At 41.6% G+C, this 25,874-nt stretch overlaps 1 protein-coding gene across 2 annotated transcripts in view; it reads left to right on the top strand.

The window, feature by feature from the left end:
• Positions 1 to 25,874, top strand: part of AHR (aryl hydrocarbon receptor) — a 118,054-nt gene that overhangs the window by 71,430 nt on the left and 20,750 nt on the right. The window contains exons 2-4 of one of the 2 annotated variants that reach the window (XM_019508525.1): positions 16,004 to 16,093; positions 18,022 to 18,145; positions 23,943 to 24,073. In XM_019508525.1, coding sequence (XP_019364070.1) covers positions 16,004 to 16,093; positions 18,022 to 18,145; positions 23,943 to 24,073 — 345 coding nt within the window. The remainder of the gene's footprint in view (positions 1 to 16,003; positions 16,094 to 18,021; positions 18,146 to 23,942; positions 24,074 to 25,874) is intronic. The other variant, XM_019508526.1, reaches the window with a different exon arrangement.

The raw sequence follows: 25,874 nt of genomic DNA on the forward strand, positions 1-25,874 counted from the left end.
TGGTAGGTTGGATTTAGGGGCTGAGAAGGTGGGAGCTTGATTGGTTGGGGGGTGTGATTGAGTTTGGCAGGTGGCTTTGTTTGTATGGGGACTTGGGCAGGAAGTCATTGGGTGGGAAGCTTGACATTTTTTCAGTTTTGCAGGTTTGGAGGAATCCTGTCTGTGGGCTGTTTGTTTGTTGTAGGTCACTGAGCCTTTTGACTAGGATGGGATATAAATCTAATAAATAAACTATCAGCTTAGCTCTGCCAACCACTGATTCCTCATTGCATCCTTTGTCTCACCAACTTTTTTTCTTACAGTTCTTGGCTTCTGCTATATATTCAGCATTATCAACTTATCATTTTTTTCATTTGTTACATGTTTATATATAATCTGTTTGTTTTTCAGAAGTTGATTTTACTTCTCTACCAAGTCATATGTTAGTCTTTTAACCAACGTAATCTTTTGGCAATTATGGGATTTTGGGTTTCTAGACATCTAGTAAAATGTTTTTAAACAGTCACTGGTTATCATTCACATTTTCCCATTTTAAATTCTTTCTCCCAGTCAATTTAGCTCTTGTTTGTTTGTGAGACTGGCTCTTCCAAAGTACCAACCAAGTATTACTGGGTTTGGAATTTGGCTGTTTACACACCAGGCAATAAACAGTTTAATACAACACTTTGATTTTGAAGTCATCTAACAATTTAGAAATTTGGGGGATGTCTTAGTGCCAGCAGCATGAGACTTCCTCCAGCACATAATTCAGATCAAATTCCTCTAATAAAGCAATTCTTGCCTTAGATTATGCTGATGGGAGCCTAAGGAGCCAGTAATCCAATCCTCTGGTGTGATTTAGTGGTATTTAGCTAGATATTACCTTGCCTTGTGCCTTACAGATGCACTAACTTTTCCCAAAAGATAAGCATTCAAGATCATTTACTTCCAAGTTGTAAGCGATTCGGAAAAAAGTGTGGGCATGTTTTGACACAGAGAGCTACTCTCCTTTTTACCAACTTGAGCCTTTTAAAATTTCTTTTTAACATTCCAATAATGGAAGCTTTCCCACCTGGTTTCAGTAATATCAAATCTGTTGGTTATTGTACGATATTGATTGCATGTGAGCAATTCTACTTTCCTTAATTACTTACCCGTGCAATCATAGATACTGACTCCATGGTTGCTCTGGGGCTCAAGCATCCACCGAAAAAAATTAGCGAGTGCTCAGTGCCCACAAGCCATAGCCACAAGCTGCTTGCAGACATTTGTTTTAAAAAGCACTTTACTGGAAAGAACAGTGCATTACTTCAGCCCAGGTCTGCAGCATCTGTAAAACTTCAGCATGGCTTTTTTGCACTTTTAGCTAAAGCCGATTCAATCAGCTATTAGATAGAAGCACCAAAAAAGCCCTATTAAAGTGCTCAATCTTTCCAAGCTACAGAACCGGGTTGAAATAACACTCTGCCTCTTCTGAAAATCTGCGGGGTTTGCCGCAGGAGCACACTGAGTTTAAAGTAAAATGAGTTTGAAGTAAAAATTTTTATGTCTGCAAGCACCCACTGCCAAGAACCAAAGTTCATGCCTGTACCAGCTCTTACTCTGTGCCTAGCAATTAAAGAATTTTCTTTGTGTCCTTTTGTTTCTTGACTACTTGTATTCTTATCATCGAAATCCATTAGTTCCAAATGGAGTGTCACGGGGTGGAGCCTAGGAGTGGCCGTGAGCCCGCTAGTGCCCCCTGCCATGCCAAATTAGGAGACCCAGCACCCTCAGATTCTCGCCCGCCACGTCCTTGCTCTTATATAGTTTAATATGGGAGGCTGCCTTTGGTCTCCTAATTTCTATGGGTGACCTAGTGCACCCCAGCCTTATGGGCTTACGCGTGCCTCCTACCTCCCCTTTACCACGCCCCAAGCCTCGCAGCTATTCCAGACGTTTTTGTGTCTCCAATCTATGCCTTCTCTGGGCCTTTACCCGTGCGCCCTGCCCTCTCCGGGCTCCTGTTCACGCGCTGTTGTCCTCCTGGGCCTGATCCGCACGTCCGCCCCTCCCCAGGCTTCACTCGCGCGCCTGCCCCTCTCTGGGACTCTTAACTGCGCGCTTGCCCTTCCCCGGGGCGTCTGTATAAAACTGGTGCCGCTCCAATCTTATACTAGCCCTCCCTGGGCTTCACTCTTACGAGCTGGCCCTCCCTGGGGGCTTATGCCATGCGCCTCTCGCGCTCTTGCCCTCACTGGGGCCTGTGTCCGTGCCTCTTGCGCTCTTGCCCTCGCTGGGGCCTGTGTCCGCGCCTCTTGCACCCGTGGCTGTCTCCGAGCCTGCACGCCAGCCCTGTCTCGGGCTTTCACCGGCGCTGGGGCTCAGGTGGCACGCAGCCGTGCCTGGCCCCCTGACCCCTCACCAGGGTCCTATGCACTCATTGGGCCGAGTACCGCCCTCACGGGCTGGGGTCTCAACCCCACACACCGCACCCCTCCAGTGCCAAGCCGCCGTGCCTTCAGGCACTGCTCTGTGCCCCAAACAGGGCACCCAGGAACCCCCCCAGACTACTTGGGAGCCCCGTGAGGCCTCCTCACACCCCTACAGCCTCACCCGGTCCTCCGGTAACATACCCAATGAACTAAACAGAACCATAAGCCAACCGGCTGCAACAGAACAACAAGCCTACCGGCTATAACATAAAGTCCAGGGCCTCCTGGCTCTCTGGCCAAAGCCTCCCGGTCAGGCTTCTCTCCACCTTCACCATAATGCAGCCCTCTGGGTGCTCAGGCTGTACTGCTCAGCTTAGCTCTCCTGCAGAGCTCTTACCCCTCAAGCTGCCAGAAGGGAACTGCTCTGCTCTGCTCCTCAGCAGAGCTCCTGCTTCTCAGGCTGCAAGATGGTAACCCCCTAGCCAGGCTTCGGCCTTGCTGTTTATATAAGGCCCGGCCCTGCCCCTGGCGGTCAGCTGACCCACTCAGCTGCCTTGCCAACCCTCAGCTGCTGCCCCAGTGATTAGCAGCTCGGCCCATATTACCACCGCCAGTAGCAGGCACCGTGGTGCCCTGCTACACCTCTCCCCTTCCCGGGGTTGAGCCTCCTTAGGAGTGGGGCACGGGAGTGCCCCACGACATGGAGGTTCATCTAGTCCCCTTTTCTGTCTTCCAGGTTTGTCTTTAAATACCCTATTGACTAATTTCATCAATCTATTCTGGGGGAGATTTGTTCTATTGACATGCTGGCCATTATTTCAGCTTCAATGTGATTAAACTAATAGTGGTTTTGCGTTGAGTACTGTACAGGAACTTGCCATTTCTGTTCTGTTTTTGCAAAACTGGGATTTGATTTTGATTTTGAAGCGGGTAATGGAAATTATCCTTAACCATATTTTAATTCTATTTTTTTACTAATTTCTAACCATTCATTTTTATATTATTTAGGAGACACTTTTTTTTTCGGTGACTGTCAGGAATACTTTTAATTAAAACAGACTGGATTAGCATTTGCTAGCCGTGTGTGATTATGTTGAGAAGTTTGAAGTGCATTAATATTTTTGTCAGCTATAATAGTTTAGAAATTTTGAAAGGCAATGAAATGGTGTCTATCATTTTATTTGTCAATGGAGGGAATTAGCTCTGTTGGTCTGAAGTTGAGCAGAAGGCAAGTATGGTGGCACTGAGTTAGTCTACAAGGTACCACACTGCACCTTAATTTTATTTTTATACAGTACCCTTAATATAAAAGATCATAAAACAGACATTGTGACATGACAAACAAACAAAGCAGGAGTTTCCAAAGTCTGAAGCATTACTACAGTATTTATGTCTTTAAATTGATTCTAATACTTTAATACATCATTCACGAGAATACCTTGAAAAATATATTTTTTCTATACAACTTTTAATCAAAATGAATGTTCTGTTAGTGGAAACAGTTTAATACATGTTAATGATTTAGGTAGTAGTTAATATTAACTCAGCATTCCAAGTAGTGTCTTCCTTGAGGCCTTTTGAAACAGATTTTGTGGCAAAATCTGAACAAAGTGCAACAGAACATTGAATACTATAATTTATTAGAAACAGAAAGATTTTAATTAGTGGTAAGCAATAGAATAAATTTACAGATTAATCAATAATTGTCTAGCCACTGTTATAGATACATGTCTTAATTTGAAAATTTGTTTTATAGCAAGCAGACCATTTGAAGTTACAGAAAATCTTTGAGTATCTCTTACTGTTTTAATGAAATTTGGGTGCCTATTGCTAATAGCCCCATATTCAAAGTCAGAGAAAAGGAGCTGCTGTTATTAAAAGCTTTACAAGATAAATTGCAAAACATTTTTCATTTGATTCTTTGTTTCTTATTCATGGAATCTATTAGATTTCATGTCACAAGTAATAGATGTAGGATTTGTTCCTTAGCTTCTGATGGAATGTCTGCATTATTGGTCAAGTTATTAAAACTGTAGTAAAGGGACTTATTGTTTTAAGAAGATTTCTTACTTTAAGTAACTCTAGGAATATTTTTTGTATTTTAATATAAATGTTAAGTTATAGCTGAAATATTCTTCTGCTTTACTAGCAAAAACAGTTACTTATGCACAAATTAAGTTACTTTTTCATGCATTTCTACTCTGAGAATTAGGATGAATTTAACTGAATATATTGCTTTGGGGGGGGGAATAAAATCAGTTATATAAACTTAATGCCACTTTTCCTTAAGGACAGTATAATGCTATTGGCATCCTGTTAGTATTTAATGCCAATGTGTGTTTAATAAATACTTGAGTATCAAAAATGGTAATTACAAAAAAGGTTAAAACACTTGAGTATAATGAAAATAATAAAAGGAAGCTGCCATTCCGACAACTTGATTTGGCTTGCTTAATGCCACATCCCAGTGAATAGACAGCTGTTAAGACATAGGGCTTTAGAGGAACTTCTATTAAGTCAATTCTAGCAAAAATCAAACAACCCCCTTGCTCCCCCCACATAGTAAATATTACTATATTTTGTGTCTTTGGGAAGTTAGAAACCAGTGTGTAAAATATTGAATATTAAGACCTCTTGTTATGTGTTTCTTCTTGCTTTTATAATAATATAATAAAGGATGTTTACACATACGTTTACAAGTAGGTCAATCACAGAAAAATTCAAACTTTTTTTTTTTTGTTTTATATTTGTAGTTGCATTAAAATCCTCCAATTCTGCAAGGCCTGAAAGAAATGGCATTCAGGAAAGCTGTAGAACAAACAAACCTGGCGAAGGCGTACATATACTTGAAGGAGAGCTTTTACTGCAGGTATGTTTTACTGTGGATGATAATATATAGTGGCAAAAGTAACATTCATTTGTTACAATTAATAAAGAAGTCTTTAATGGACGAGATTCTTCTACTATTTTAATTTTTGTAGACAAACTCATGAAAAAAGGGGCGAAAACATGAATTGACCAATAGCTAGAATGCTAACCTTTTGTAGCATGCATAATTGATTATTGGCTTAGGAAGGTAATTCAGTGTTAAATTATTTCTGTAAAAAAAAAAAACCTTTTGTACACCTTAAATATATACTTCAACTTTTCTATGGCAGAAATTGTTTCTAATTGTGATAATTTCATGCAAAACCTATTTTGGTTTCAAATTAGTTTTCAAGGAGAAGTAGTCAGCTGTGTTAGTATGAAGTCAAGTAGAAGGCAAGGTAGATTTCCACCTTGTAGGCCCCATCTGCATGTTACACTTTTATTAAGCAACTGTCAATCCTCTAGACCATGGTGTACATGTAAGAAATCTAGTCAGGTGCCTGATGAATTCACTTGTGGCTGACAAGTCCAATTCAAGAGTGACATAGCTTCTTACCAGTTTCACAGATCCAAGTCTTACCTAAAGAGGAGTCCAAGTTTACAGCACACTGCTTCCTTCTTTCTTGTTTTGCTTCCATTCTCTGGATCAAACCCACTTCATTTTGAGTTGCACGTAATACCAGATATTCCCTCCAGATTGGATTCTGCACAGCCTTCTACATTGATGTTGAATTACTTTGTATCATTTTTGCACATGTCATGGTATTACCATAAAGGACAACCCTGCTTTCTAAAGCCATTTCAAATCTCACTGTACAAAATAGTTTTGGGGATATAGTCTTCTTACATTCTCCTGACATGGCCAAGCCATCACAACCTCCTCTTCTTGATGGTGGTTTCTAAGTGTGTCAGTCCTGTGCACTCCAGCACCTGTTTGGCATTTTCAGAATCATTCACAGGCATCTCACATGGAAACTGTTCAGTCTTCTGATGTGCCTAGCTTATGTAGTCCTCATTTCTGAACCATAAATGCAAGTCTCATAGATTTGCATCTTTAGCTTGGTTGATAGTTTGTTGTTGTTCCACGCACATTTTTATAATAGGCCAAAATTCTTAACTGCTTTTCTGATTCTGTTAATCAGTTCAGACTGAAGGTCGCCTTGTAGACCTATCTACATACTATGCTTAAAGCATGATTAACTAGTTAATTAAGTGTTCACTCAGCCACATGTTCAGTCAATTAATGTTGTGATAAAAAGAGGAATAAACTACAAAGTTATTCCAGAAAGTTTGTGAAATAACTATGTAGCTGCTTCCTATCACTCCATTAATTGAATGTGTAGCCAGGCTCCCCTGTAGTTAGGAGCACCACCATCTGATCAGTGCTCCCAGCTGTGTCGGACCCACGTTCACCCCTGACCTGGGATCTCCCAGATGATGCTGGCTCCCAGTCACAGGAGCATGTGCCTCTATGGCTGGGAGTCGCATTTAACTGACGGGGCTCCCAGCCCCAGGTGTACCACATGCACGCCCGTGACTCCAATACTATAGCTGACATGGTGCCCTAGCCATGGGCATGTCTGGAGCATACCTGAGGCTGGGAGAGCACATCAGCTGCTTGCCACTGGGATGCCTGGGGTGCCTCTATAGCTGAGAGCCCAGGTCAGTTGACAGGGCTCCCAGCCATGGGGAACAAATGATATGGCCCCATGGCTGGGAGCTCCATCTACTGTGGGGGCTCCCTTCCATGGGAGCTTGCTTCTTGCTGGTGCAGAGGGAGCCTGTGATCCTGGACTCCCCCACACTGGCAATAAACCATGATGGGATCTGATTTGCAACCCCACATTCATGCCCTGTCATGCACATGTGGCATGGCAGAAGGTGCAGTTTTGTGGATCATGTATCGGATCCCATCATGTCTTGACCTGCACATCTAGAGAGACTGACAGATCATTTTTTTTTATTTTTTTATATATATATATATATATAAATAATAGCACAAGATTTTGTGGGCTGAAGTTCACTTTATCAGATGTTAAGGTGACATCATCTCTTGGAGTGAGCTTCATCCCACAAAAGCTTGTGCTTGCTTGCTATTCATCTACCAACCTACCTACCTTCTTTGGTTAGTCTATAAGGTGAAAATCTATCTCTAATTAGTTTTCAGGCCATTTCTTGTAAACAGGAAAATGTACGTTATTCATAGTGCTGTTGTGAGTACTTTCCCATAGTATTTCTTTGGTAAATTAAGTAGTAAATGGGGATAATTATGAAAAAGGGAAAATACAGAAGTCATCTTTTTAGAGACTGTCAGGATTGCTGGAAGTCAGAAGTTGATACCTTCTAAATAACTCCTGAGATAATCAGACCATAGAATTTTACCCTGCAAAACTCTGTCCACTTATTTGTTAGTGCTACCCAGTTAATCCAAGTGAATAATTATAGGAAGTTCCACCTGATCCGGAAAAGCAATATTAATGTATTTGTTATGAATAGAGACATATAATTAAGAACTTTAGACTAATAGTATCGGGCACTGGAACAATTTACTGTACCAAAAACTGCATAGGAAGTACTGCAGGTACTACTTGCCCCAGACTGCCATAGTAGACATTGTGACCCTGAAAGAAGCAGAATTAAAGTTGGAGTGGTTTTACTGCATTTGTATCACTGTAGAATCCTACAGAGGTAGCTCTATCTTTTTGATAATGATGCAGCTGGCACATCTGTTTGTGTCCTAGTCCCTTGCTTCAGCTTACAGGCTATTGAAGGGCAGTCATTCAAATACTTAGATAAAAGAGAAATGTATTACTAAAATTGATTTTTCAAAAGTTAGAGAGCAAGGATTGGCATTCAGGGAGACAATTATTCATTTCTATAACATTCTTGAATAGCAAGAAAAATATTTGTTGTTAATTATTCATCCATATAGACTAAAATGCACATAATTTAAGCAGTGGTTTCTAGTAAAACAGATGGCTTATGGTGTACCAAACCTCATTAAGTGGGCAACTTACTGGATATATGCAGTCTTTCATTAATATTAATATGTTATCACCTCTCCATCCTGTTGTTGCTGTTAACTGCACACTGTTTTGAAAACTTACTAATTTCCTAGCAAGAAAAAAGATTGAAAAGGCCAGTATTTAATAATTTAAAACTCAGATTTTGGAGAATTGTGATAGATTTAGTTCAACCCTCCTTAAGGCATAAATACCTTAGATTTTGAAGGAGCTGAGGGAGAGGTTGCCTCACCTATGGATCCTTTGTAGTCAAAGATGACAATGCTGTATTTGAAGGTGGTTAAGTACTGTTGGCATGCAACTGTACAGACCTATGCACCTTTCATAATAAAACTTGAAATGCCATTCACTCACTGTGCAAACTGATCTGCCGTTGATGAATTCTTTACTGTGCAAACTTTTTCTGAGTGAAGACAAGCTGTTGCCATCAAAAAGGTTTATACCTACCCTCAACTTTGTACTTGATTGGTGTCTGTTTAATAGTAAGACCTCAGAGGTAGCCAATAGGTTGCATTTGATCAATTGCATCTCTGGGAAGTCTTGAAGTACTTATTTGGGTAACTACTCTTTGTCTTCCAGCACTCCAGTTCATTTTATAGGAGCTACATGGGGATTCACACATCATCTGAGGCATGTGCCTGGCCCATTATAGCTGTGCCTTCCTTCATTATTAATACCTTGGTGGCTGGCTGTCCAGTCAACACATTCCAGAGCCTTGTCCTACCACCTTACTTCAGACTAGGGCATAAAGGTACTTCTGATACTTCCCAGGTGATGGATGTGCCTGCTCTGTAATGTTCTAAGCTCACACTCATACTGTTCATTCCTCTCTCCTCTTGCCTCATCACAAATCAGTTGTTAGTTTAAGACATCATCATGTGGTAAGCACCACAGCTTTGTACACCTTCATTTTGGTCAAGAGTTTGATCCAGTACTGCTTCCATAAGCCTATAAGCCTTCTAAACGCCAGACGGGTTTCTTGGTTGTGAAACTGCCTCCCTACCAATACAAAATTGATGCTGTGGCTTGCTCAGACACAGCTGAGAGCATATGTTGATGTAAAGATATGCTTTTGGCAGCCGCAGTTCTCAGAATAAAAGAGAGTAATTGCACATATCCTATGACCTAAGGAGGCAGGCTGGAAGTTGAAAAAGTATGGTCTCTGCTATTGTGAATTAAACTCAGATTGAGACACAGAAATAATTATTTAATAAGATACGTTAAGACAATACACATTTTTATTCAATTTTAAGGTTGTCTTTCATGACAAAATAGTAATATTACATAATGAAATATGTCAAGTATTCTGATTTTTCTATATTTCTTCTCTGTTGTTAGTGAAACTGGCATACCCTGTTGTTTTCACTTTTTCATGTATATTGATTCTTCAGCTCTTCCCTGCACAGTGGCAGTATTGTAGCCAATGAAGTTAATCTGAGGTGCGGTTACTGCTAATTGGAAACTTCTCTCCTCTTTTCTGATCACAAAGCAGTTGTTAATTTATGATATTATTGTCTTCAAAGTAGGAACTGACCATATCATAAATGGAATGTGGTATGGAACCGGAGATTAGGGACATATCCAACTTCTGGGTGTTGGGGGCCACACACTCCCATGGGCGCACAGAGGCATCCTACCTTCCCCTACACAGCTCCTCTCCCCTTAGCCATACCTGGAGTGCAGGCAGCAAAGACTCTGCCATGGGCCTCTTCTCACTGTGCTGCCCCATCCCTGGGAGTGGGGGCAGGAAGCAGATGGCTTGGAAATCATAATTTAAACATGTAACTTGATACAAGTATATTATCTTCTCATGTGAATGGCATGTAAAAACTTCTCAAAGACTGAAAAGAATTATTTCCAAGAATTTTTATTATCTCGCCTGCAGTTTACTTACTGACTTCCCCTATCTGGAGCTATCAGAATAACAATTTAGAGGTCAAACTTTTTATCCTATTGGTTGTATTAACACCATAACTCTGGTTAGCCTAATTTAGTATTTCTACTGCAACAAAATAATATATCCTTTTACAAATTTTATTATTCATCTCAAGATGTTATTTTAGACTCTATAAAAGATACAGAACTGTAGATCTTTCAGTGACCGCAGTCAATACTTTTGGCAGGTGTTATTTTAACTTGGGTGCCAGAAAACACTTATGAAGAACGTCACCAATCTCTTAAAAGTGCATGGGATGGTATGGCACAGTTTGGTTGGTGACATTATTTGGGTTGTGGTGAGTATAGGGATTTCATTTTCTTGTGCTGTTGCTTCACCTTAGACCTCAGAAGTCAAACATACAAGCTCTTGAGTGGATCTAACCCTAAAGACAAACACTGTCTTCAAGTCTTATATCGAGGCCCCTGGGACACATGACACTTAAGATGTAATTAACCAGTTATCCAGGCACACATTAATGCAACTAATAGCATGATAAAAAAAAGGAATGATCCACAAACTTATAACACAAAATATGTTAGTAATTTTGTGGCTGGTACCTATCATATCATTAATTAAATGTGTGGTCAGGCTGAGGCTCCCAGCCACTGGGGTGCAGTTGGGAACCCTGTCAGGTGATTCAGACTCCTAGCCATGGGTACGCACTTTTGTGTTCCCGCAGCTGGGAGCCCAGACGAGCTGATGGGGTTCCCAGCCACAAGAGTGCATGGTGCACTGCCACAGCTGGGAACCCAGATCAGCTGATGGCTCCCAGCCTCTAGTGCACATGGCACAGCCCCATGGCTGGAAGCCCCACTAGCCGATGGAGCTCCCAGCTGGGAAACCTTTCTATTTGCCAGTGAAGGGTAAAGCCTGGGATCCTGATCCCCAACAGCAATAAGGCATAATGGGATCTGATGCTTGATCCCATAACCACGCCTCCTGCCATTCATGTGTGACATGGCAAGAAGCACAGTTGTGGGGATCACATATCAGATCCCATCACACCTTTAACTGCATGTCTGCCAAGTCTTAGAAACATCTTAGAAAATCCCAAAACTTAGAACCAGGTTATAAATTGTAATAGTGCATAGCACTACATTTACCCATGCTCCCATTTACTTCATTGAGCCTGCAGAGACATATGGAGCATCTATACATGTGCGCCAGAGTGTAGTGCAGGGTGGGTGTTTTAATTAGATTGGCTCTTAGGAGTTACTTTAAAACACCTGCAGCATCTCATGTATTCAGCTTCCTGCACTTCAAAATGGTGTCAAGGGCACTTTAACTAAAGCATGTTGAATAAGTTTTAGGTTAAAGCGCCCTCACTTCCATTTTGAACTGTGGGGACATTGAGTACACGTGATGGCGAAGCTGCTGGAGCATTCTAATTAGAATGCATCAGAGCAGGTATCCTGCATGTGTACAGGCACCCAAGAGTTCATAATAGGTCCTTTTGTTTGTTGAATGAGGTCTTTAAGCTTCATTAACACAAGATTGAAAGATAGGAGGTCAACAGACATTATTCCTGGAGTATTCTTTAGGTTTTCCTTGAAAGTTCTGGCAAGCTCTTAGATACTTTACTTGGAAATATAAATATCAAAAATGATTGGGCAGATAGGTGCTGATATATGTAAGCCATAAAGGGGCAGGTCCTCAGCCAATGTAAACAATTGTATTTCTGTTTAAATCAGTGAAGTGGAAAATCTGGGAATAGCTTGGTCTTTGAAGTTGGGACTGAAGAAGATTTAGAAAAGGCATTTGCATCAGTTAAAATGAAATTAAAATGCCCACTTATAAAATTGAATAACTTTTAATGTAATATTTTAAAGAAGAAAATGTTTGCATTTAGACAGTTACCTGCCATACATAGTCTTCCTAAAACTGGAAAATTAGATTGAAGATAATTGTTTGACATTCAAAAATACTTTGTTGGTAGGGGTGCACCGATAAAGATTTTTTAGGCCAATCCCAATGGCTAATTATTATCAAGCTATATCAGCTGATACCAATCCAATTGCTAGTATGCAGCCTGACAGCTTGGAGAGCAGCATCTGGCCGGTAAGTCTGTGAGAGGGAAGGAGTGTGGAGGGGTAGGGGGTCAGGGAGGGGGCCAGATCAAGGCCTGTATGGTAAGGGAGGGAGTGGGGCAGTGGCAGGGGCAGGTGCTGCCCAGCCAGGGCAGAACAGAGCCATGGCTCATTCAGGGGATGCAGGCAGGGAGGGGGGAGCCACTGCCTGGAGCCCCATGGGAGGCATGTGCCCCCTAGATCTGTATACAGGGTGAGGGCAAGCTGACTGCTATGCAGTCAGGGCTGCCCCAGGCTCTTCTCGGCACAGGCTGGGCCTGGGCTGTGCTTGAAGTGGGCAGTGGTGGCACTGGGAAGGGGGCCTACTGGGGGGGAGCTACAGCCACCCCAGAATTTTCTGTAGCCCCCCCCCATTCCTCCTCTCAGTGCCACAGCTGCTGCCTGTCTTTCCTGGCCCCAGTGCAGCCCGGGCCCAGCCCCCCCCCCACCACCACCAGGAAGAGCCCAGCACAACCCCAAGCCCACAGCCAGTCCTCACCCTGCACACAGATCTGGGGAGCATATACCCCCCCATACCTTCCCCCGAGGGTGCATGCAGCAGCAGGAGCTGCTGGTCCCCCAGACGAGCTGCGTCTCCGTCCCGCACCCAATCCCGGCTAGGCAGCCCCTGCCCTGCTCCTTCCCTGTCTGTGGGGCCTCAGTCTGCCTCCCCCATGCCCCTTTCCCCCCACAGACTTACCAGCTGGATGCTGCCGGGCTGCATTCCTGGCCCTGTGCATGCTGCGGCTGTGCGTATGCACGTAGCATTTATTGGTGACATTATCGGCCACGTCAGGTGAAAAAAGCCTATTGCCAATGTCAGTTTTCCTTTATCGATGCCAATACGATATGGACTAATGTACTCATGCACCTCTACTTGTTGGTGAATGTGTCAATATAAAACTCCTCTGAAGGCTGTGATTCTATCTAAATATTGAAAATGTGACATATATCTGCCATTGAAAAAAAAATCACATTTTATTTTCTCTGTTTTTTAGCATGTTTGACAGCTTCACATAAAACTGACTGTACATTATGTTCTTTGATGTACCCTTTACACCCAGTCCCAAATTTATTTTAGACCTTTGCAGGCCAGATCCTGTTCCATCTATAACCCATTTAAGTTTGATCCTATTCCAACCTGCTTCAGTGCTTGTACAGCAGTTAATGCCAAGACATGGCTAGGTCCTCCTGCATGGTATTTTAAAAACTTAGTCTTAAACCTAAGATGGTGGCATCTCACAGCAGTAGATATTTTAATTTTTTCAGGGACTTGAGCTGGGTAGAAAAGGACCATATTTACTGTTAAAGTAGACTTAAGCACCATCCCTGTATGGTTTTAAGGAGCTTTCAGTACTGTGCTGTAGTAGAGGCTTGGGAAAGTGCGTTGCTGGTACTACATTCACAGTGATGTACAGTTTCACATGAAGGCTAATGTATCTGGGTTTTGTTCATTTGTTTTTTGCCCTAAATAGTCAGGTCTCGAAGCAAACTAAGCAACAGAGCTAATGTAAAATATAGGTTGCAGAAGAGAAGAGAGCTGTCCTGTTCGTACTACAGAATTCACAAAGAATCTTTGCTTTAGTTTTTTGGATGAAAAGAAATAAGAGTACTAATTTTAGCTGCTGGCCAGAATCACTGTACAGTTTACAGGCATTTTATTGGACAATAGGAGATGTATTTATAAATTAAGTTTGCAGAGCACCCACATGCAGGCCATAATATTTTTTCAATCCTATGTACTTGGAGGTACTGTGACTTTTTAAAATTTTTTTTTAAAACAAAACTTGGCAATGTTTATAAAGCTTGGAAGGCATTTATTTTGAGGTTTTGGGACCTCAAATAGTCTAGCTATTTGCTTAATTTAATTCATATTCTCCCTTAATTACCAGCATTGCAACTGTAACTTCCTAGTATAGGAAATGAGTACTTCACTTTTGAAAGTCTTTAAATAGCTCAAGAGCATGATAATTAATTATTTAAAAGTATACCTTGAGATAAAATGGTAATACACTTTTTTGAAGGATAATGGGCCATTTAATCTGAGTTTATTAACCACTGGTAACAGAACAAACAAATGGAAGTAGTAACTGAAGTTATAACTCACTGGCATAATTTACTCAAAAAAAAGGTTGTACCAGTGACGATTGTGTTGGGTGAGGGTGGGAAGCTTTGTAGTAAGTTGCTTTCATTTAACTGTGTAGATAAACACAACAACACAATCTTTCATTTGCTTTATGTAATCCACTAATTCTAGTACTCGTTTTCAGGCTGCCGACTTAAAGTGTGCTTATATGAACATTCTTGAACTCAATCTCTAAATGCAGTTATGGCAATTAAGTGGCACAACAGTCTTAGTTCAGTCCCTTGAGCCAGGCTTTTGTAAATCTTGACTGGAATCCATGGAAGTAAATCAGCACCTTTTAGATGAGCTGCCAAGTCACAAATGTTCTGTTTGCTATCACAACAATTGCTATGAACCATATTGATTGGGAGTTCAGATAAATGCCCTTTGCGTGACTTCAAATAAGGAGCCACTTTGTCTGCTTCTTTATAAAGGGGGAAATCTCTTTGAAAACATTGTTTGCTTACAGTAAGTCTGCTGGTGTAGAAGTTTTCAGCTGTATATTTTAAGTGAGCTGTAAAATGCTTTTAGTATCATATGAGGGGTGGGGACTTCACGATTTACTCAACTTCAAGCCCATCTGCGCTATAAGTAGAACAGATCTGGGAGACCTGTTTTACAGCATGGTTCTGTGGAAGAAGTTTCATCTGTTACCTATGCCAAAAGCTTGGGCTTCCAATGGCTGTTAGTTCCATTTACACTAAGTAATCAAACTGTATTTCAGAGTATTGTCATAACAAAATCTTTTAAAACTGGTATCTGAGTACTTTCCATAGAAAATCAATAGTGGTAATGAAATCACTCGTGGACTTCATTGAACCTCTGAGGTTTCTCCCTTCTGGGAATCAGAACTCCATTATTTATTTATTTATTCATTTATTTATGTATTTAAATTGGATTTTCCAAGTTGCAGTACTTGTAGTGTTTATTTGCCTATAAACACACAATTTTTCTAATATTTTACTTTCACTGTTGTCTTTAAAATTTAGAATATGTTATGAAATCTGAACTGTTTCCTTTTTCTTATATTGCCTGCTGCATTTTCCTTTTAAAAAGGAAAAAAATGTGTTTATGATTTAATTTTGACTTCAGTGGAGTTTACTTTGATTATAGTTTAATTAGTAATTAATTTAACCCGGTATGTAGAACATAAATATGTCCAGTTCTTTGACAGACTTGTTTGAAAATAGCTTATGGTTACCTAGGTCTTGTTTCTGTTTGGAGTACATTATTCATATCAATGTATGATATACATTGTGATGAAGGCTGTTGGATTGGAGGACTGTGAAGGCAGAGTTAATTACCTTGATATCATATGCCCAGAAGGACAATGTGAAGAATTCTGTGCTAAACCTTTATATAAGGTTTTCTTTCAAATTGCATTTTCCAGAATGTTTTTGTAGGGACCACTGAAAAATCAGGTTTGTATTAAACAGTAAAACAAAAAAATATGCATTTTAAAGTATAGTTTTTGTCTATCATATTCCATACAATACTGAAACATAAGACCAGTAAGTAGACTTACAGCAACTATTGTTATCATGAAGAATTTTATCTTCCAAGCTGACGGTTTGCTGTCTTCTCTCTAGGCATTAAATGGCTTTGTACTGGTTGTTACATCAGATGCTCTGGTCTTTTATGTCTCTTCAACCATCCAGGACTATCTGGGGTTCCAGCAAGTAAGCCTATTTTCCAATTTTTCTTTTCCTCTACTGTATTCCCCCTCACCCTCCCTGCCTAATGCAGGTGTTCACTGATATCTAGGAGATTTTTGTTAATTATTTCTAAAGGCTAAGGTGTTCATTGTGTTCAGAGACTTCAGTGTTCAATTAATTATTTTGAATTGCATCAGTTTGGTGCTTTACAACCTTTATACTAACTGACATAGCAGAGAACAAGTCTTGGGCCCATTAAAAGAAGATTCTGGTTCGCTATATTAAGTTAGGCAAGACAGGGAACTTTCAAATTTTATTAGTCCTTTACTGCAACAAATGTTTGAAACGTGTATGTGGTATACTGTTTAGTCTGTTGAACAAAACATAATTCTTTGGAAAGGTAGTGATTTTAATAAAAACCTTTCTCATAAAATTAACCATATGTGCTTTGAGGTTGGTTTAATTATGTATCGGGTTAGCTTCCTAATATTTTTAGTTCCCTTTCTGTTTTATGTAAAGACTCGTGCATATGTCAACAACAGCTTATTGTGTAAACGAAGGAATTGCTTTTTCATTTAATGATAAATCACTTATACTTTGGGTTATATAACAAAGTGTTGTGCTATACAATAAAAGTCCTGACAAGTGGCATTTTTGACCTCCTGAAGCAAAGATTGCTAATATACATTTGTACTTAATGTACTGCCATGCTATAAACTTTTCAACTTTTGAGATTTGCAGTTATTGAAACAGATTTCAGTCTTGTGAATACTGGATTTATCCTAGATGATAGGTGTAGTTGCTGTTATAAAGGAAACAAAAGATTCAGTTTTGTTGTTGTTAGCTCATTCACAAGGGATTTGGGAATGTGAATTTAAAAGGAAATGTTCCAAATAAAATATCATATTTCATTAAGTTAAGAGGTCAGTATTGAAAAATAAGAACAGTGAAAGCAGTCTGTATAGGCAATGCATATAGTAACTACAACAGATCTACCATGTATTTCTTATGGTATGATTTCTTGGGAAACATTGCCTTTATAAAATATTGCCTTCATAAAATATAGTAATGCAAAGGACTGATTAGTTTGAGCTAATTTGTTGTTTCTACCATATCATCTTACATCATTTACAGTCCTTGTTTAATTTTAAATTCTGTGGCTTTGTTATGCTTACTTCAGACAGAAAAAATATTCTATAAGGGAACAGACAGCACAGTTCACTTCAGTTTTACTGTCCCCTCTCTTGAATGTTCTCTTCTTATATTTAAAAAAGTTTTTTTCATTTTTTCCAAAACCTGATACTGGAAGCTGCTATTTGTGACTCATATCCCATTCCTAAGCACCAGTACTGCTGGTGATAAGGAAGTTTAATTATTAAAGACTTCAGTGCACCTTTGCGGAGCAATAAAGATTGTATGAGCAAACAAAGCCAACATTTGTAGTTTATACTTTTCTTAGATTTGTGTGCTCTTTCGTGCAAGGAACCTTGATTCCTCCAAATCTTGATTGGCACTGTGCTTAGTTTACTCCTATATAAACTGAAGTTTAATTTACAAAATCCATTTCAGCTTCAGCTCCATTGAAACAAGTAGATAAATATTTAACATTGTCATTTTTTATATGGCAAATCTGTGTTTTTCCCATTTTTTAAATAATTCTAATAGATTTGCCCTGAACAAAGAAGCATAACAAAATTACCCTAAACTTTCAAGATATGCTGCAATTTCAAAATAAAAATCACAAACATAACAAAACATTTAAATATAGTGAGCACAATTGGCGGCTCTTCTGTGCTATTAAAAATACTTCATTATGTATAAACTTAGAATAGTGTACCTCCAGGATATCCGTTGCATTATACCTTTAGAAATCAGCCATGTCAATAAGATGTTTTTGGTACTATCATCACAGCTGTCTTGTTATCTTAAACATTTTCCTTTTTTGTGCATAGTCTGATATTATACACCAGAGTGTGTTTGAATTGATTCATACAGAAGACAGGCCTGAATTTCAACGTCAGCTTCATTGGGCATTAAATCCTGCTCAATCTACAGATTCTGCACAAAGAGTGCAAGGTGAGAATGCAGTGGACTAAGCTATGTATTCTGATTGACCAGATTTTGCTTTAAACACGTATGGGTCAACTCTTTTATACCATCAGTGGGGGCCCAAGGGATGTTCTTACATATATTTTAATTTTGTGTGTAAAAGGCCCCAGTGAAGAACAAGGCTTCCAAGTTGTAAATTCTCATTTCAAATAACCACTTATACATTTAACAGCCAACTGTTGCATAAACAAGATATTAATTTTGCTTCAAATGAAGGTTAGAAATGCAAAATTATGTAGCTACCCAAATCCAAGACGAGTTCAAATTTAAGGTGATCTTCTTCCCCAATAATAATATATGGAAAATTATTAATTTCTTATAATTTTTCATATATAGAATCTAATCATTGTGGGGATATGCAGCAGGAGGGAGGAGCAAATAGCCAGACCCCCACCCCTTGCTTTCCTGTTGTGCTTGTACCTGTGTCTGCATAGCCTGCTGCCTGTCTCCATTGGTCATTTGCTCACCCTGCTGCCTCACCGCTTATCTTCTGCAATGGCTCTGGCTCCAGGGCAGTCAGCACAGTGGTCGTGACCAAGCAGAAGCAGCTCCAGACTGCTTTTTCTACACACTTCTGGTCCACATCCAGGTCTGCCGTGGACCACGCAGGGGACTCCTCTCCCCCCTGCCTCAGTGACTGGTTCCTCCTTGGTCTGGGAGGGCACCCCAGGTCCCCCTGTGGCCGATCGCTGAGCTGGGAGGGTGCAGGGGGCCTCCCCTGTGCACTCCACAGTGGACCAAGTAGTTCCAGTCCGCTTCAGGGTCTGCTGCCGAGCATGCAGAAGTACCCCCTGCGGTCCCGTGGGATGCTTCACCTACCCCACCATCTCAGCATTCACGAGCTGCACCTGGTATCTCGAAGTACGCAGGAAAAACGTATAAAACTATGTCCTATGGCCAAATCTGAATCTGAAGATTCTATTCTGGTTCGGAGAATCAGCAATTCGTCCAAATGGAATCAGGACTGTGATCCGAATCAGCGAATCGAATCACCGTCCCCTGAATCAGGCTGAATCCGAATCAAATACTGCCCACTTCACACACCCCTACCCAAAACCCAAATTCAAGACCAGACTTTTTTCCCCCCCCAACTTGATTGGGGGGAAAAAAGCCCCATTTTGGAGTTGAGTAAATATGGTACTGATTTGAACTATAAAGCAGTAAGAAATTTCCACGAATCTCCATGACTTGAGCCATCTATATCACAATATTATTCATTGTTTTCATGTTAGGATGAAATACTTTGTTTTTTCAAAGTGCCAACAACATGATTTTTATTAAACTAATGGTTTAATAAAACACATACACTTCAGATCAGTTTTTCTGTTCACATCTGCTAGGATTTTGATGTCTATGAATAAGGTGACACCTGTTTCATGAAACTATATGTGTTCGTTTCACATCTGTTTCTATTCCTAAGCTTGATATCAGTTAGCTCAGGCATCCAGTCACTGACATACCTATTCAACACTTCTGACTCTGAAATCCATTCTTAAGCTGATGAAGGGGTTTAAGTCATGTGTTAACATTGGATCAGTCTTCTCCTCTCTCCCTCTGTCTGTCTGTCTTCCTCCCCCATCTCCTACTTCCCCCTTCCTATCTGAAGTTTCCTGTATAACCCTGTGCTTGTTGGGAACTGGGAATATGATGCAAAAGGATTGGGCCTTTTAGATCAGAGCCTTAATTGGCTTTTAGAGTTAGTATGGACATGACCTGTAGAAGTGAGAAGCAGTTTGTTTAGAAATGACACCAGTTTTTTTACAAAAAGCTAGTTGGTCTCATAAAAGATATCCATCACTTCTACTTCACCCATGTTACTGTTTTTGGATTACTGACACTGAGTTCAGCAACAGTAGCTGAAATGTGGATAGGGTTAATCTACATAAATAAACCTTTAAAATCTTATGATTTCCCATTTATCTTTGTTGTTTGGATGCAGATGCCATAAATTAAAGGCAGATGTCCACCACCCTAAATAATAAGAGTAATTTATTGATCTGTGCTTTTTTGACTCATTCATAACTCACTGTTCATCAGTGTTGCTAGAACAGCTTAGTTGGGTTGGTGACTCAACCACATTTTTATATCAATCAATTTACACAATCCAGTTGAAAGTACGCTATAGTGTACGTTTCAAGGTTTAATGGTGGGACTTTATTTAGCAAACAGCTGCTGTCAGAAAGCATGTTTGTATGGGGTTTACTCTAAAGTAAGAAAGCATACCAAAGATCTCTTAAGACTGGGAAAAAAAAAAAAAGACCTGTTACCAGTGCAGCAGAACTTTATATATAATATCGTGCAAAAAAGTATGACATCAGTTTGGCTCGTGATCAGATTTCACTTAGAAGACAGACGTTCTACAAGTGCAAAGCAAGGAACATTGATTCTATTACATTATATAGTATGTTTCCAGTGTCTTAAAGCAGGGTGTCATAGATACTGCCTGTGGGCCAGATCTGGCCTACAAAGCTGTATCATCCTGCCTGCTGTGCTGCCTGCACATGCTTGGTCCAGCCCCTCGCCACATATGGCATGCAGAGCCAGTTTGGATCTGTCTGTGCATGTCACAGGGCTGATCTGGGGTGCCCACTGCAAGTGATGCCTGTTCCAAACCAGGCCTGAGTGCTGGATCCGGGCCAGGTCTGACCAGGCCCATAGACCATCCCTGCATGCCAGATCCAGTATGCACAGCCAGTCTTGCATGGGTGCCACATGAACCATGTGCCCTAGATCAGCTCTGCACTCTGTGTGTGGTACAGATCCTGGACCAGCCCTATGTGTCATGTGCAGGGCCAAGCTAGAACTGGCATGTGCTGTGTGTGGTGTGCAGGTCGGAAGTGGCTGAAGTACTTTGAGCAGCACATATGGTATGCACTTCAAGCAGTACAGTCCAGGGTGCATGTTGCACGCTGTACCTCCACTGGGCTAGCCTTGCAGATGGGCTGGTCTGTGGGCTTGATCTAGCCCGTATATTGGTCCCATACCCCTTATCAGACCTGTGGAGCCAGATCAGTTTCACATGCCTGACTTTACTCTTTTGAAATGTTTTCACACCAGCTGACATAAAAATCAGAAAGGAAGAAATGTTGTTTCGATTTCATAGCTTTTTAATTTAATTCATATCTACAGTTGTCACTAAAGATCTTGAGCACTCCAAATTTTTATTAAAAAAATTCCCTATTTAATTCACTTTCCATTTAATAGCCTCATTGCATATATTCTTGTCCTGCTTTATACTTTGTTTCCTGAACCACTGGATAAAGTTGGTATTGTTGCTACTGAAAGTCATAATTGGCATAATGGAAAGGAACAGATCATCCTAGCCATCCATTTACTAGATCTATATTTCAGATGCTTTATTTTTCTTGTTGCACACCCTTTGTTTTCATTGTAATTCCAATATTTTACAACTAAATGGGAAAGTGTGCATACTGTGTTAATCCAAACCATTCAAATATTTTTTGTGTTTTTTGCTATTTCTCTTACTGAAGGATCTTATTTGGAAAAACTGGAATTATCATAGGTGTGGCAATGGCCATGCTACTCTAACGTTCTCTTTGTATGTTGATTTTATTTGAGGTAATGAGTACAATGATAAATCCACATTTAGGCATCTAAAGGTTATCCTGTTTGAGTCCCTGCAAACATTAATGCAAAAGATGGTTTGTTTTTATGAGTTAGTTTTACAGCTAAGATGATGACGTGTTGAAAAAGTAAACTTGCTAACATTTTTTTCAAGGACTAGAGCACAGGGCTAAAATACAATTGAAATAGAACTGCAGAGTAAAATAGAATTGCAGTTAGATAGCTAAAAGGTGCTTAATACACTCACAGCACTCAAAACATAAAATGGCCACATATTTCAACTGTACATGCTTATCCTAAACTGCCAAACCAGCATCACTTTTAGCTCAGTTACACATTCTAATGCCTTATTTTACCTAATACTCAGTCTCTCTGCTTCTTATAGGTACACACTGGACATGTCAACATGAGATGCTGACTGCACAGTAGCCAAATAATACTGCTCAGTAGCACGTCATAGCATGGACAGTGCTAATTCACTATTGCACAGTATTATTAGGCTACTGGGCAGTATTATTATGCTACTGCGCAATAAGTATCACTTAAGACCTTCACTGGCGCTACTGCGCAGTAACTTGGTTATTGTGCATTTATTTAGTACTTGTTTATAGAAATAAATGTGCAGTAACCACTGCACAGTAGTGTCTCACGTAGATGCGCCCACTGATTAGCACTCTGTAGACCAACTCTTGTTTATGTAGTAGCTATGTTATGAACCATTCTTACACTTATTTTTAAATGACCACCAGAACATAAGTAAATATTTAACATAAATCTGTAAATAAAAACAGTAAATAAAACAGACCAGAATAGGTGATTTGTGGTAACTTTCCTTACTGGATGTTGCATAGGTGCTTGGAGATGCATCATCCTAGCCCGGGGGCAGGCAAAGTCCAGCCCACAGGCTGAATCTGGCCATAAGTAGACTCCATTTCACAGCAGCCCCTGCCTGCCTGGCTGGGGCTGGTTTCCATGGACACCCCAGCAGCAGATAGCTCAGGGCCAGGGTTTCCATGAAGACTGGCCCCAGCAGCACTGGCAGGCAGCCTCTTCCTGGTGTGGGGGCTGTGCTCCAAGGAGGAGCGGGCAGGTTCAGCTGCCACCGTCTGTGCAGGGTGGGCAGCAGCAGCAGTGCCACTGGGAGGGGGCGCTATGGGGAATTTTGGGGTGGCTGTAGCCCCCCCAGGCCTGTCTAGTGCTGCCCCTGCTGGCAGGGTATGCGACAGGGCAAGGATCTACTCCAGAGCTGGGATGGGATCTTGTGGTGGTGACTTTGTGATCGAGAGCCAAGGCAGAGCCACGATATGCAGCCTGCATGCTCCAGGCAGGGATGTGCAGGCAGCAGATTGCAGCCCTGCCCCAGCTCTGGAGCATGCTGTCACCACTGCAAGAAGCCAAGGCAGAGCTGCAATCTGTTGCCTGCACGTCCCAGCCCCGGAGCACGCAGGCTTCAAATCGCAGCTCTTCCCTGGCTCTGGACCACACTTTCACTGCTGCAAGATCCCAGCTTAGCTCTGGAGCAGCTCCGCATCCTTCCACGCACCCTGCCAGTGCTGCTGGTACCAGTCTCCATGGAAACCCTGGCCTGACACTATCACAGTGTAGCTACTGCTGGGGTCTCCATGGAAATCGGCTTCAGCCACATGGGCAGGGGCTGCTGGGAAATGGAGTCTGGCCACTGGCCACATGCGCCTTTTTGTCCACCCCTGCCCTAGGGCCAACCAGGTATAATGTAGGCTAGAATTTTTAGAAAATCCTAATGGAGTTAGGAGGCCAATATCAATAGTAAATGGCAATAGAGTGCCTAATCCTTTAGTGCCCTTTTGAAAATACCACCCATGCAGCAAGATTGGATGTTCTCTCCTCTCAAAAAATCTAATTTTCTAACACTGATTTAGAATCTGTGAAATTAGTTCTTTTTTTAATCTAAGAAAGCAAAGCTAAAAAGTGTTGCACACAATTCTCTAGTACCATGCACAGCTAAAAACAACTACATCATAACTGATATTTAAACCAGCACTGTAATCATTATAGGTCTTGAGGATGTTTCCAGTTTACATTGTTCATGTTCAGGTCATGACCTGAGACTTTGTTTATGGGGCGGAAGATTATTTGTTATAGATAGCCTTCACTAGGTGTTCCTCTAAAAATAATCCTTATAAATAATCTCTTCCTGCAGCAGATAATGGCTTTTCACAGCCAGCAGCCTATTATAACCCAGAGCAGCTTCCTCCAGAGAATTCTTCCTTTATGGAAAGAAATTTCATCTGCAGATTACGGTGCCTCCTAGATAATTCATCTGGGTTTCTGGTGAGTGTAGCATTGTATAAAGACTTCTGCTCTGATCTAAAATGTGAAAACCTGCAAAATGATTATAATGTGTAGTATTTTAAGTTTTAAGCTTTAGTAGAGGGTTGTCTACTTGGACCAGCAGGCGCTATCACCTATGGCATGTGCACCACAAGTGGCACATGCAGCCTCTGTGAGCAGCATGTGAAGGCCAGGGGAAAGGGGTAGCAGCGAAGATGAAGAAAGGAGGTAAAGGCTAGGGCAACATCTGCACTGGCCCCCTGGTGACCTGCTCAGTAGCTGCATGGTGAACTTGGCTTGGCCAGAAGAGCCAGGTGTGGGAAATAACCCTATATGGCTTGGCTGGAAGGGCTGAGTGCAAGACGCAACTACAGCAGCTTCTGGGTCTTTGCCTCTTCAGAAAAGGGGACCACCCTCTTTCCCTTTTCCCACCACAGGGCACAGGAGGGTTTTGCCTGAGGTACAGAACTGGTCATTGCACCTCTGCCCTGGCACAGTCCAGCCTGGCAGTCCCAGACCAAGACCTGCATGCCTGCAACAAGGTCTGAGTTCAGGAATCCTAGAGTAAAACCAGCCCATCACTGCCCCTCACCAGGTCCTCTGTGCTGGGTACCCCTGGAAACACAGCAGGGCACCCTGCACGCAGCCCCACATGCCCTGGTGCTGCCCCATACTTAGCCTTTATTCCTACGTGCTCTCAGTTCCACCCAGACCTGGAATTCCAATGTCACTGCCCACAAGGAGTCCTGACACCAGGGTCCCATGGGGTGGCACTACCTCAGAGCTAGCCCTTGGGGACCCTCCATCCCACTGCACCTTGGAATTACACAGACCCTGAGAGTACATCCAGCTGGGCCCTGAGTGTAAAACCGTGGGCAAGTCCATTAAGAAAGTTCCTGTTGAAAGGGCTACCCAGTAACAGCAGCTTCAGAAAAGGCTGCTCCAGCAGACCCCAGTGACACCCTGCAGGGAGCCTCCAGAATGCAGCTACCCATGGGTGTAAGTTGCCTTGTCAGTGTCATATGCTTTTGAGGTCTTTCAGATGCCAGAGTGCTGCTCCATCACTGGACCCTACTTGTTGTATCCCTTGGGAAGTGTGGGCACTAAAACTGTTACTGGGCATATGGCAAACCCATCACTGAAAGTTTCTTTAGGTGCTTCAACCAGTGCCATCCCAGGGTAAAGACACCTGTTACCCATGTAGCCATAAAATAATAAAGCTATTGCAGGGATATGGGAACCCCCAACCCTGAAACTCCTTTGCCAGAGATTCTGTATATAACTAGTGCACAGCAGTGGTTTTCCACATCTCTTTAAAAATGGTTATAATAAATGGTTTTACTTTTTTAATTCTATGTCGAAACGATGCAAAGCAATAAAAATAGGGGTGGCCAACCAGCAACATATTTGCCACAGGAAGTCTTTGTGTGCACTGCATGTGAGCCCCTCAGTAAAGAGGGTGTTGGGCTGGAAGTAGTGGGTCTCGAGCCTCCAGCCATGCAGAATGGAGAGGCTGCAGCCACTTTCTGCAAGAGGTGTAATTGTTAAGAGGCAGATTAAGACTTCCCTAGGTCAGCAGCTGTTGCCAAATTAAGGGCTTTGGATCGTCATTCACCAAATAAAACTGCAGTGGTTGTAGGGCAGGGAAGGCCCTATGATACCTCCAGTCTCAGCAATGTCCTGCTGAGTCTCCACCATTGGGATAGAGATTTAAGCCCCCCTGCCTCCTTTCTAGCACCCCAGGGTACAGGCTGTATCAGGTACGCCTCTGGGGGTGAGGATTGGAGTGGCACTTGGATAG

The sequence above is a fragment of the Gavialis gangeticus genome, unplaced genomic scaffold, assembly GCF_001723915.1.
Source record: "Gavialis gangeticus isolate Ggan-Ray unplaced genomic scaffold, GavGan_comp1, whole genome shotgun sequence".
NCBI lineage: Eukaryota > Metazoa > Chordata > Crocodylia > Gavialidae > Gavialis > Gavialis gangeticus.